Source organism: Macrosteles quadrilineatus, unplaced genomic scaffold (assembly GCF_028750875.1).
Source record: "Macrosteles quadrilineatus isolate MER2022 unplaced genomic scaffold, UCM_ALF_1.0 Scaffold_3__2_contigs__length_128488019, whole genome shotgun sequence".
NCBI classification, from domain to species: Eukaryota; Metazoa; Arthropoda; class Insecta; order Hemiptera; family Cicadellidae; genus Macrosteles; species Macrosteles quadrilineatus.
In genome coordinates this window covers 45,551,856-45,565,770 of record NW_026542596.1, presented here as the reverse complement: position 1 = coordinate 45,565,770, position 13,915 = coordinate 45,551,856, and the positions used below count along the sequence as shown (strand labels likewise).

Genomic DNA, 13,915 nt, shown 5'->3' with positions numbered 1-13,915 from the left:
AAAAATTAAATCTTTATAATAGGACTTTTTAGACCCCGACAATTAATTATTTAAGATTGGATCACTGTTGGAACATCGTTTACGATTTATGAATATAAATCACAAAAGCATTAAATGTCATGTATTTTGTGACATTTTTAGCATTTGATGCAATTTTAAGATTTATTCTTAGAATTTTCTCGTGGAATTTAGGAGCTACAGGATGCACGTAACAGCATGCCACTTTTTTCAAGGCAATAAGTAACGCTATAAGCTACTGGTACTAAGCAAGTGGCTTTAGAGAAAAAAGTCAAGTTTAAACAACTTATTTAAATCACATTTACATTCTAACAAAATCATAAACAAGGTGTTCCATAAGACATTTTAAAATTAGCCGCCATATTGGAAAGAGAAAGCCTTTTTTGAAGTAACATCCATATTTTTAATGTCTTAAGAAACTAGTTTAAGTTCTCAATTGTAATTGTTTCCTCTAAATCTATAACCAATGGTGGCACAGTTAGAGACCTTGGGGTTTAGTGGCTATCTTGGATTAATTTCAAACAGTTATTTATCATCCAAAAATATTTGTTCAGACACCAAAAATGATTGTAATTTAAATATCTAGGACTATGTGTAATCAGACATTTTGTTAGTGGTTTTGTAGCTGTTTTCCAAGGGAGTCCTTAGAGCTAACGTCCATATTGGATTTGCCCACCATAAGAGCAATGTTAATTTAAAACATCCACTGAAGTTATTTACCATATCAAAATATTTTTTTCAAATACGAAAGGGATTGTAGTTTAAATGTCTAGGGGACTATGAGATTAGACATTTTCTTTGTAGTTTTTTAACTGTTTTATGAGTTAGCACAGCTAGGCTCAAAGGACTCTTAAGTTGCTTTTTGCCCTGCATACAAAGTGTTCAAGATCATCAAGCAACAATATTGTAAATCAAAGCATAAAACACTGATCAAACTGGATTTGAAAACATTACCTTTCCTCTCCACTGGTAGGATCAGTGTAGTTGGTCATGTAGAGTCCTACAATGTCTTTGGTCAAACTCCCGGAGTACTCCATGTAGAGGCTATAGGCCCCAGGCTGGAGCGACTCTTGAGGAATCACCACCCAGAACTGGTTGGGGGAGTACTCGAAGGTCTCCCGGAGTCGTACCTTGGTCGACCCTCTGGACAGGCTCGTGGTGGACACTCGGACGCCGTCTATGTTGACCAGGAGGTAGTCGGAAGGAGAGGAAATGTCGAGGGTGATGGTGACAGCCCCACTGAACACCCCTGTGGAGAGATCAGGAACGACCAGGATGGAGTAGAAAGATGGCCGAATGTTGGATGGTAGATGGAAGTCGCTCTCCCAGACCCGAGGGACGGCAGGAGTTGTTGCGGGTGACGAAGAGATCGGTGGAGAAACGTCCTTGATGTATGGACATTCTGCACCCGTGTCTGCAGAAACATGTAAAATTAAACCTGTTGTTAAATTGTAGTTCCACAGGCGATGTTCCTTTGATTGATTTTATAAAAACATCAGCTATCAAAATATTCAACACGCTTCCCAAAACTGTAAGAGATTAGGAGATACAGTAAAGTCTTTAAATAATAATCGGGGCTACCGTTACAGTTGGTGATGCTTTAGTGAATTCAAGTATAATGTTATTTGTTTAAAAACGTAAAGAAGAAAATGACTTAGTTAGATTTTGTGTTTTCATAGTATGTTTCATTAGTATTTGCAATAATAGGACACACAATGCAAATAATAGGGATATGATGAGAAATAATCGTTTTCACCATCATCTACTAAATCTTAAATGTGAAAGTTTGTGTGTTTGTTTGAAGTTCATCACGCAATAACTACAGGACGGATTGGGCTGAAATTTGGTATGGTGATCACATTCCCGATTAACATATAGGCCTATTCTTATTTCAAAATTCCTTTCTGGCTCCGCCCCAGTGGCTCTGCAGTTCCCAATGTTAACCTCAAGAGTATCTATCTATAATCTATAATATTAAAACGAAACAGTGTTTTTTTATTTCACGATTCTGAATCAACCACTTGACGGATTTTCATGATTTTTGTGTTAAAAGAAAGATAATTTTGAGAACTAGGGAATGTCGAAGCCATAATTTTAGTTTAGGGTTTCAGTTTTTTAGAAAATAAGTTTTAATTTTTAAAAAGTCTAGCAGCCGACGCTAGCAATTTAAAGTATTTTCAATGCTGGTTTAACTAACAGCTGGTTTATAACTGTCATTGAAATGTTTATGTTACGAGTTGTTTGTTTACAAAAATATTGTTCGTTGGTGTTTGCCTACATACTATTTCACTTTAAAATGTAGGTAGTTTTTCCCCTACCGTGAAGGATCTGCGTTATCAGGAAATGTGTTATTTTGAACTAAACATCTCAAACACTTGCGTTTAATCAAGCTTTGTCGTAAATGCAATCTGTGTAAGTATTTAGTTTATGCATTGCTAATTTCAACTCATATTTGGGAAATATTTTTCAGCAGTTTATCGCTTAATTGTTTAAGAGTGGTTTGCGTGTTGATACTTCTTTTTCTGTATGTTTGAATGTGAGTATGTCGGCATACTAAAATTTTGGTTAGTAATGAAAGCGTCAATCGGTGTAGTAGGTCTCTATAAAACTGTCAAATAAACCGCAGGGTGCAGTAGAAACCAAAGTCGACTCATACCATACCAACTATCCCCGTAGTACTGATGATTCAGAAACTTGGGCACTGACCAAAGAACCGAAAGACCTTAATGCTGGGTTAGATAATAAAGTGCAGAGAAAATATACAGACCAGTTCAAGATAACGGCCCGGAGGTCGAAATAAAAAAAGAACAGAGAGCTAAGAGAAATGTGTTAACACCCAAATATAGGGATGCTTTCCAGGAGTAGGTAAAGCTTGGATGGACAGGATGTGCATAAATTTAAAAAAAGTATATTCCAAGGAGTACCACACGATAGACGGGAAATATCAAGTTATGAAATGCATCCTCAGACTGGGATCTAAATTTTTAAGAGGCAGGTGATAGAAGAGAATCCTCATAAAAGTTTCAGTGGTCACGGAGGTAAGATAAGGTACGGAAAGTACATAAGTAGTACAGTATGCAATTGGAGGTGGCATGTAGCTACTCTACACAAAACCAGTGTGAATCGGTCGCTAATTTCACTTTAAGATTTTTCAAATCGACACAAATGCTGTTTTATGGTAAAATTATCGGATTTAAAATGCATATCGCCATATTTTAGGTCTATATTCGAATAGAATAAATAGGTGGTCACGTTACATTTGTTTATAGGGTGATCTTCCCCATTAAAATTGCCAGAATTTGTGTCTATGCGTGTAAACTAGATGTTCTGAATTATTCCGTTTTAGGTGACAACTCGATTCCCGTACGTAGGACGGGCCACCAGCTCGTTCATATTTAAAAGGAATTAAAGAATTTAGTCAGCTGTTTCAACTTAAAGCCCCCCATACACGGGCGAGCATGTTCGCGAGCATGCTCGTGACGGTGTTGGCGGCGAACATGCTCGCCCGTGTATGGGGGGCTTAACAAGTTGGTTCTATAATATACAATAATATTAAAAAGTTATAAGGTTTCCCAACAGGGTGCAGCACTATTATTTTTTGTTTTTTCATATATGGCAACAGCTAATTTAAACTAAGCAGCAATACAAAGCTGTGATACACAATGAGAACTGTCAAACTAGAATTGTTTACAGTTATGTTTATGTTTTTAATTTAACGAATAATTTGTGACATTGCACAAATGTTTGGTAATTTATATTTTCTATTGTTTAGGTGCAGTGTTAAAATATTATGGCTATGGTAGATGTGTTATACTATATCATACCGTAAATTTAACTAGGGTTGCTTTCAGAGAGGAGAAAGCCAGTTGAGCGGAACAAACGTGATTTGATATTTGTATAAGTAACTACCTAAATGTAAAAAAGTCAATAGATGTACTAATGCTGGTTTTATTGATTAAAATTATAATAATTCGGACGTATGTATAGTCCGTGGCTTGGCAATCAAATAACAGTATTTATATAGGATAGGCTACTGTTGTCAACATTTGAAATTACTGAATTGTTACCAAATTACTGTTTCACAAAACGCAGATTCCATTTTCAGCCGAGCCACTAAAATGAGGATTTGCCGAACAATTATTAATATTACAGAATAGTATTTAATGATATACAACTTTTCACATTTCATAAATTATATGTTAGTTTTGCTATGGTCAAAGGTCCAAATCCAAATTTTCTTTTCATTTGGTTTTTATGTAGTAATTTGCTAGAATCATTGACTTTATATAAAGTCAATGCTAGAATACAGTAAATGGTTTGTTAAGACCATATGCAAACATTTTTGAAATCGTTTCCCCGTTTAACCAACTATTCCAAAAGATAAAATTTATATGGTGCAACACAAATAAACGACTCGATCACCTACCTATAACCTACACGTTACCTCCCTAATCTAACCTTACTTCAAAACACTTAATGTAGTCACGAATACTCATAAACCCCGACCTACCTTCCCCACATGCCTAAATTAGATCAGTGTTCAATCTGCGTTTTATCAATAAGTGTAATAACTTACTGCACCGTTGATGTAATTCAACATAAGTACCTGGAGACCGAGCTTTGCTCGGGGGAAATCATTAGTCCACTCTGAAAGCAGTCTTAGTACTGTATTGGAGATATATGAATCCATTCCCAAACTACACACGGCTCGCCTTTACTACGTCCTACACCATTTCCTACGTCATGGACCTGTTTCCCTCCATTTCCATAGCACTTTAGGATTGTATATAGATGCCTTAATCTAATCGTTATTTACAGTTCCCACACTCCGGACAGCTAGCCTTGACTTCTTCCTTCACCACTTCCAACGTAGCGGACCTGTTTTCCTCCCTTCCCATAGCATTTCAGAATTGCAGACACCTAAACAGTTCCCACACTTCGGACAGCTCGCCTTGATTACTTCCTCCGCCACTTCCTACGTCGTGGACCTGTTTTCCTCCCTTCCCATAGCATTTTAGGATTGCCCATACCCTTATCTAATCGTCATAAACAGTTTCCACACTCCGGGCAGCTCGCCTTGGCTATTTCCTTCACCACTTCCTACGTCACGGACCTGTATCCCTTCCTTCCCATAGCATTTTAGGATTGCAGATACCATAATCTTATCGTAATTAACAGTCCCCACACTCCAGACTGCTCGCCTTTACTACTTCCTTCATCACTTCCTACGTCACGGACCTGTTTCCCTCTATTCCCATAGCATTTTATGATTGCCTTTACTACTTCCTTCACCACTTCCTACGTCGCGGACCTGTTTCCTCCCCTTCCCATAGCATTTTAGGATTTTAGATACCTTAATCTATAGTTCGGCCGCTTAGAAAGCGACCTCCTCCAACATTGGTTTAGCATAAGCGCGCAGGTCGTTTTCTAAGCGGCCGAACTATAATCGTCATAAACAGATCCCAGACTTCTCACTGCTACCCTTGACTACAATGTATCGAGTAATCTAATCTTCAGTATAATCTTTGCTAAATGATGTTTTTTCCTTTTGTACTGTATTTGTAGTTTGCTAGTATACTGTGGGTAGTTGGCTTATTATGAACACATGTTACAACTTCAAGTCTTTTGTTTACTTTTTCCTTGTTATTTAATTCAGCCAACATGGTTACCTAGCAACCCATAAGACTAATGTTAAAAAAATGTGATTTTCAGTTTCATTTTTCTACGTAATTAGATTTTTGTTGGCAGTTCTAACTGCAGTAAACTCGTTTTTAGGCCAAAAATAAACTATTTACAACATTTGAAGAAAATCGTCGGAACCGTTTTCGAGATCTTGGTGCAAGCAAGCATACATACATACAAGCAAACATTGCTCGTATTAGAGTATAGGATATAACCTGTGATGTATTATCGGATTAAATATCGATTTCGATGCGGTTCGATATATCGCTTATTAAATCCTGATTTCTAACATTGGCTGTTTCTAATCAGCTGTCAACATAAATAGAGGTTCCCAAGAAAGTAGTCACTGGTCCGTATCCCTCCGCTCCTTGTTTATGCTCCGCGCATTGAGAAAGTAGTTCCGTATATTTTCTCGATTTTCAGTGAATTCCGTGCCTTAAAAAATGTTTTAACGGCATTTTCTTGTTTATTAAAATCATAGGAATGGTTTAAAAACGTTTAAAAGAAAAGTCTAGAAACTTCAGAAATACGTTATGATTCTCTTGTTTACATTTTTCTTGTAAACAAAAAACTGCCATATGGCTACTAAGCCTAATGTTAAAATTTGGAAATTTTAAGTTCGTTTTAAATTGCATTAGCGTTATCTAATTGAAATTTGTTTGTTTATTAACCATCTCACTATTAGTCTAAGTAATCTTGTTAAGTTTAGCTGAAATGTGTTCTGCCGTTATTGAGTGATGTTGCTTTATTTGTTGCATTGAAGTTGATCCCAAAGAGCTACGCCAAATTTTATGAAACTGTATCCTCCCCCATTGCAAACGCAAAGCTTGAGTAAAACTACAATCAGCATTTTATACTTATACTAGCTGTACCCGCGGGCTTTGCCCCGTTTAACTTCTTAATTTTCAAGATAAGCTCGTTCGCATGGTTCAATCACGTCCTGGTTGAAGTTCGTTCGCTACGCTCACTCACTTTTAGGTTGGAGCTCGTTCGCTGTGCTCACTTGCCTTCAGGTTAGCTCGTTCGCTACGCCAACTCACCTCCAGGTTGAAGTTCGTTCGCTACGCTCACTCACCTTTTGGTTGCAAATTAGCTGTCATAAGTTAAAAAAATAATAGTGCTGCACCCTGTTTGTAATCCTCGTAACTTTAATGCTATTGCACATCATAGAACAGAACCAACTTGTTTAATGAAACAGCTGTTAAGATTCATTAATTCCATTTAAATATGAGTACTCATAAGGTTAACATGGGAAACTCCAGAGCCACTGGGGCGGAGCCCGAGAGTCCGATCAGAATAAAAACTACTTAGTTTTCCTATTCAATGCCTAAAGAATCAGTGTACCAAATTTCAGCCTCCTAGGTAAATGGGAAGTGGGAGAATTAGTGATGAGTGAGTGAGTGAGTCAGTCAGTCAGTCAGTCAGTCAGTCAGTCAGTGAGGGCTTTGCCTTTTATATATATAGATGGCAACCCCGTACGAAGGACGGGTACTCTGTTAGTATAAAATATATCACGGAATTTGAAGTCACGAAGGGACGCTAGCTGCTAGTCTGACCTAATGTAATTCTCTTAACATATTGTCCAACTACTTATGTGATTGACATTTTAAGTAACGTTGCAGTTGAATTATTTCAATCAATTTATAAACCCAAGTTTAAACCTCGCGAAATTTAAGATTTAGAACCCAGTAAGGTATATTTGAGTCAGAGTGACTGAGATATACAGCTTTAGGAAAAGAAACAGAGATAGTGTCTTGGCAGCTAACTCCCGTGTAAATGATGAAATGACGAATCTCTTTATGAGTCGACCTACTTCTTGTTTATGGTACAGACGTCTGCGACTTATTTGATAAGTTGGATAAAGTGATAAACGGTATAATATAAACATCTGCATTCTACACTTAAAATTGCCTCTCAACTCAAAAAATTAGATTTAATTTTGTTTCCCCTTATTAAGTTTGTAATTTTGTTGTAAGTTTGTATTATCTGCACAAGAGCATTGTATAGAATATTGCACAGTCGTAAGTTGTTCGTTTCACAAACTTTGAAGGCAGTAAAGTTCATTAGTTTCGACACCTACAATTACGTTATAACATTATAAAATAAGGTGTTTTCTTTGAATTTAGCACTTTACAAAATACACTTTATAAACTAGCACTTTATAAAATTGTACTTAATCAATTAACATATTTGATGTGTATTAAGACACAATATTCTTGATCATGTGCAACATAACGTTATATTGTTAGGCTAATTAATTCCGTTTGACCAAATATATACAATACTGTATTTCTCATTCAAATAACATCAAACCAGTGGCAATGTTTATCTAATTTTACAAATACCTAACACATAATGCGTAAACCATCAGAATACTACTTTAAAAGTCACCTCGAATGTAAAACTGCATTATTAAATGTATTATACACAAATTTCTCACTGAGTAACTTTTAATATTTATAAATCTAAATAGTGCAGTGAATCTGCAGAAAGTTCTCATTGAACTTTATGGTTGACCTTGGTATGGCGATGTTACAAACCTTTTTGCTGTATCAGTCATATTATATTTTCATTTACTAACGCAACTGGAATACTGTCGTTACACGTGTTTTGCGGGATGCAAATCCCCCTTCGATTGTTTTTGGATCACATCGCACCCTAACAGATGTAATATGGAGTGATCGCTTATTAATTGGCGTACGATAATGGCTGGTTGATCGCTCTGTGCATACACGTACCGAATATACCGGTGTCGAGAAGTATAATGTATTATAAAAATACTATACAGGTTTGTATTCAACATGTAACTTTGCCAGCTTGTGTGACATCATCAGAGGGCCTTTTATATTCATATAGATAACACTAACACTACATATTGTCTACTGATTATTTACACTAGCTATTTACATCACACTTGTCACTGGTATCGCGGTCTGCCGAACGGGCGACGTGATGACGGACACGATGCGGAGTCATATCCCTTCTCCGTTTCATTTCTTGTACCGTTGTGTATTTCTTGTTTCTTGTACTGGAGGTGTTGAAGAAGACTACACCAGCTCAAAAATTTTCAAATTTATCTACAATATTGAAACTAACAAAACTGGAAACACAATAGCAAACAGCAAAACACAAAAGAAATCACATCATCCACCGGGCATAAACCTGTTAAAAGGCCATACCCTCAACCATCAAATACAATTTAATTATTTCCATCGAATGAATAAAATTAAAATAATGCATACAGGCTCCTGAATGTCCCTTCATTAAATGCATAGCCTTAATTCCAAAAATTCCAGTACAGGAAACAAAACGTAGAATGGAAGAAAGACCTATGACTCTACCGCGTGTCCGTTAGCGCAAAGGGCGTCCATCCTTCGAGACCATACCAGGGTGACCATAAAGACTGAGATTTCCGGGAAGATTGTGTGAATTTATTAGATCAGGAACTATGCGGGAATTTTGAACTCGCACTGGGAAACCCTGTTTTAGTCTGAGGTTACGGTGAAAGGGTGAAATTGTGATCGTCATCCGTGGACAAGGCAAAATCAAGAACATGTTCCGCGGTCACGGCAAGATCAAAAACATCTTCCGCAGTCACGGCAAGATCAAAAACTTCTTTCGTGGTCACTACAAGGTAAAAAACATCTTCCGCGATCACGGCAAGTTCAAAAACATGTCCCGCGGTCTTGGCAAAATGAATAACACCTTCCGAGGTCATGGTAAGATCGAGAACATATTCCGCGATTACAGCGAAATCATGAACATAATCAACGATCTCGGCGAAACAGTTAACATCTTCAGCGGTCACGGTAAAATCAAGAACATCTTCTGCGGTCATGATAAACTTGATAACATCTTCAGTAGTCGCGGGGAAATCATGCACACCTTCCGCGGTCAGTGTAAAATCGAGTGCATCCTCCGAGATCACGGCGAAATCGTAAGAATACTCCTTAGTCATGGTAAAATTGAGAACATCTTCAGAAGTCACGGCGAATTCATGAGTATCTCCTGAGGTAAACAAATTATTGGAAATTTACTGCGGTCACAGGGCATCATCGTCTCCCACGATTTCGGTAAAATCGTCAATTTTCGATCACGCATCTTCGTAAACGCTCCGGGGTTGCGGAAATTTGCGCACGGTTCGGCTCGACTACAATCAATAATGTTCTGCCCGGACGGATCTCTCGTGCCATCCGTTGGTCCGACCAGATCCGAAAATATGGAGCTCTCGGTCCCGCAGACCCTTAGTACATTTGGGACTTGGAATCAAGACTGGGAAAACCAGGGTTTGGTGCCGGGATATCTGGAAAAACTAGGAAATTTTGTCTAGAAGTTCTGCAAATTTTTTTTCAACTTGTAGCGTAAAACATATAATTTAGATGATTCACATTATGCTAGTAGCCACAGAAGTAAGTATTAAAATTTTAAAAACAAACCAACTACATATAAATTGACAAAGCAAATTTAGGTTCAAAAAATGTAAAAGCAAACATTTTAGATCTAAATTTAATATTTTTTCCAAGTACTCCTAAGACCATATCTCTGTTTACTGGGTATATTCCGTACCCCAACTCCCGGCCACCCCCTATATAAAAGTGCCATGGCAGCGCGTCTCCTGTTCAGCTTGACCGAGATGTATAGTTAAATAATATGATGAGATAAATAGTTTTGAAAAGACAATAAACAATGCATAGTGTTAGTATTAGTGCTATGAAGATTAAAAATCCCCTCAATATGCCACACTAGCTGGCGAAATGCATACAGGATGAATACAAACCTTTATTTGAAAACGAAGGTAACAAAAAAGTAACTAATTAACTCACGTTCTTGAAACGGGGAAAATACTTATAAAAACTCGTTATTAACAAAAATGTTTTAAACAAAACTTGATGTAAAGAAATACTAAATTCAGACCCCTGAAAACTTCATCCTGTAATCACCACTAAATTTTGGCTTTATCATTGAATAAACATCCTTAACATTTAAGACGACGTATTCAGAGTCTATCTACAGTTTCTCATAATGACAAAGAATGCATATTCTTCAAGGATGTTAAAAGTCATCGTGTAGTTAATTTGTGACGATGCAATAAGCTTGTGTTTATTACAAAGTTATATTATGGTTGAGTTAATGAACAATGCAATGTTTATTGGCAGTAAAAGTAAACATTTTATAACTGGGATAAAAACGACTTCATAATACAAGATATGGACGATTAAAGTATCTTTAGCAACAATATAAACGTAGGCATTTTGTTTTAAAATTGGCTTTAGTGTTACATATTCAATGCTTTTGGAGACTGCAGCAGAATATTCGGTAACAGTTGTTGCTAATTATTTTCGTAGTGTTAAATACTGTAGTCAGCTACTCGACTGAGAGTGGTGCTGTCAAAATCATCGATATAATAATATACATCGATGGTCAAAATACGTTTCTCTTCTTTAGTTTTTATTGATACTATAATCATTTTTAATAATGAAAAAATACAACTAGTTGTCCTTTCATTTAAGCGTGGTTAAAAGGTTTATGTCTTCCAAAGGAAATAATAATTGACATCAACGCAATTGATCGTTGACTTAATTCAACTAAGTCGAATGATATTCTAAAACTGGCTACAAGTTTGAAAATCAGGTGAGTGGGATTTATACCTAATCAAGAGTCAAAGATAGGTTTTATTATAAAAAGGATTATTCATGGAACTAAGACATTCACAGTACTAAAGAGGAATTTTTTTTACAACAACACGCCATTTAGTGTGAATTGTAGCAATGCAATAATTATATAGGGTGTCCCACGAAGGGGTTTAAACGTTTGATTTTATATTACGTGCCCATTCATGCACCGAACTTTTTTAAACTTTACACAGTTTACAAAGTAGGTTCTAAAAATATTCTGGAAAAATTTCAACTCCCTAACCTTAGTAGAAACGAAATGGCGGCATATTGACAAGTTTACCAATGTGCTTTCTATAAAAAATTACTTTCATGATTTATTATTAGTTATTTATTATTATTATTATTTATTAGTTATTTGATTTATTTTTAGTTTTCCATTAGGCTACGTTCTAGTTTTTTATTTAAAAGTCATATTGCCCTGGAAAGTAACAATAAAAAGATTTTATAAAACCAAAAATACATTTTTTTATGTTTTAAAGTAACGTTTTTCAATATGCCGCCATTTTGTTTCTACTAAGGTTAGGGAGTTGATATTTTTCCAGAATATTTTTGGAACCTACATTGTACACTGTGTAAAGTTTCAAAAAGTTCGGTGCATGAATGGGCGCGTAATATAAAATCAAACGTTTAAACCCCTTTGTGGGACACCCTATATATTTTTGGCAAGGTTTACTCTGTGTAAAGATTCGTCATCCAAGCAATACAATTAATTTTGGATTTTTTTGTGTACTTTTACATTAGGACTATGAACAATAACTCTCAAAAAAGTATCACTATTTAAGTTAGTTAGCTATGATAAGAAGTTCACCTAAAACAAAATGTTACATGTAGTATGATTTAGTTTGTAAGCAGCACAAATTTATTGAAAAACTGTGTAGCACTTACTTGTACAAAATGGTGGGTAGAAAAAGTAAATAAAAACTGCGACTACAATTACTAAAGCAGTGATGAAGGGCCAAACACAACGCGAACACACCCCCATGACGTATCTAGCAGACGACGTTTGTAGCAGACGACAGGTAAGCGCGAACTGAACCATAACCGCCATAATCCATCCCGCACATCCCAACCCCTCTTATCATACGATGCAATCCCTGGATTAACCTTAATGTTTTACTGACTTCAAATTGAGATATTCTGTATAAAACTGCACACATTGCATCTCTCTAGTTAGTCATGCAATGTTCATGCCTTAAAATGTGACTAGAGGCTACAAAATATTTAATTTTCTATCTAAATGATCTGGAAAAGGAAAATAAATATGAACAAATCGTGGGTTAAATAATAATGCATATAGCTAGCAAAAAGGTGCTAGGAAAAGGTTTAATTTAAAATTTTTAACCATTGCTGCTAATGGAAAGAAACTTAACACATAAGTACTGTAACTACAAAATTTTTTTTTTAATTAATAACATGTTAAAATCCATTTTTCATATTGTTGATTGTTTACAAGGAGTCAAAAGGAATAGGAAATCATTAAACAAAACAATGACAATTTAAAATTGTGAGTTATCAGTTTAAGCTTTGTTCAACAAGTTATAGTTTGTAATTTTACGCCACCACAATTTTGTATAGGTTTTGTATAGGCTACGGCTACACCGTATGACTTGATCTCATTAAATTAAAAAACTCTAGACGATTTTCTCTTTCTTTAAATCGGTCCTTCATTTTCCAACTGCGCACCCTAGTGTTTGTTTTCCCTTGTACAACAGACTCACCCCTTGCTTTGCTGGATAAGTTACACATAGGTTCATAGCCCATTAGACGAGCATACAACGGGTCATACAACATTCCAATTTTATTTTGTAATGCACTTTTCCCATACATATCTGACTTAGAAGTATTTATCGTCATTCTTGCTACAACATCAGCCATCTTTTTCTTTTATTTGGTAAAAAAAGATAAAAACACAGATACAAAACTATATAAAATCATATAAAAATATACCTCTCAGAGGTGTATAGTCAATGCTCATAGTAATTAATAATCTGACTAATTAATGTACTAATTTAACCTTTTGGCTGTATTCTAAAATACACCTACCATCTAAAGCAAATTTCATCTCTCACTTTTTTTTAACAAGTTTTGTAAAGCAACTCGATTGGTGATTAGTTAAAAAAGTGAAGTAATTAGCTTTTTTACTTCAACCTAAAACAATTTTATGTTCTTGTAAATTATTTGTCACACAATTTATTCTGTATGGACAAAGTTAGCTATTTTATATTTTAATTATACGTTTCAGTAGAATTATATATTTAAGAGCAAGCTTATTGAATGCCTAATAACATAAACAAAATGAAGCACTAACGTAAGATATATACATATATATATAATGGAAGCTCATAATGTCACCCCCATCATCTAGTTATATTATTTCCAAATTGTTGTGATAAATTTGAAATAATTGGGATTGTCAACTTTTTGTATCGTCTATTTTTATTAAAATAAGAGTTTAGTTACATGTTTTAAAGAAAGTCTAACAGAGCTCCATGCAAGTGCCAAATGGTTTTATTGAATATAAGATTTTATAGCTGCATGCT

General features: G+C 35.6%; 1 protein-coding gene across 1 annotated transcript in view; it reads right to left on the bottom strand.

Moving 5' to 3' along the window:
• Positions 1–12,377, bottom strand: part of LOC128990708 (glutamyl aminopeptidase-like) — a 38,306-nt gene extending 25,929 nt beyond the window's left edge. Inside the window, exons 1-2 of the mRNA XM_054413233.1 lie at positions 12,261–12,377; positions 973–1,432 (exon numbers count right to left, since the gene is read on the bottom strand). Coding sequence (XP_054269208.1) covers positions 973–1,432; positions 12,261–12,357 — 557 coding nt within the window. The 5' untranslated portion in view covers positions 12,358–12,377. The remainder of the gene's footprint in view (positions 1–972; positions 1,433–12,260) is intronic.
• Positions 12,378–13,915: the final 1,538 nt, after the last annotated feature.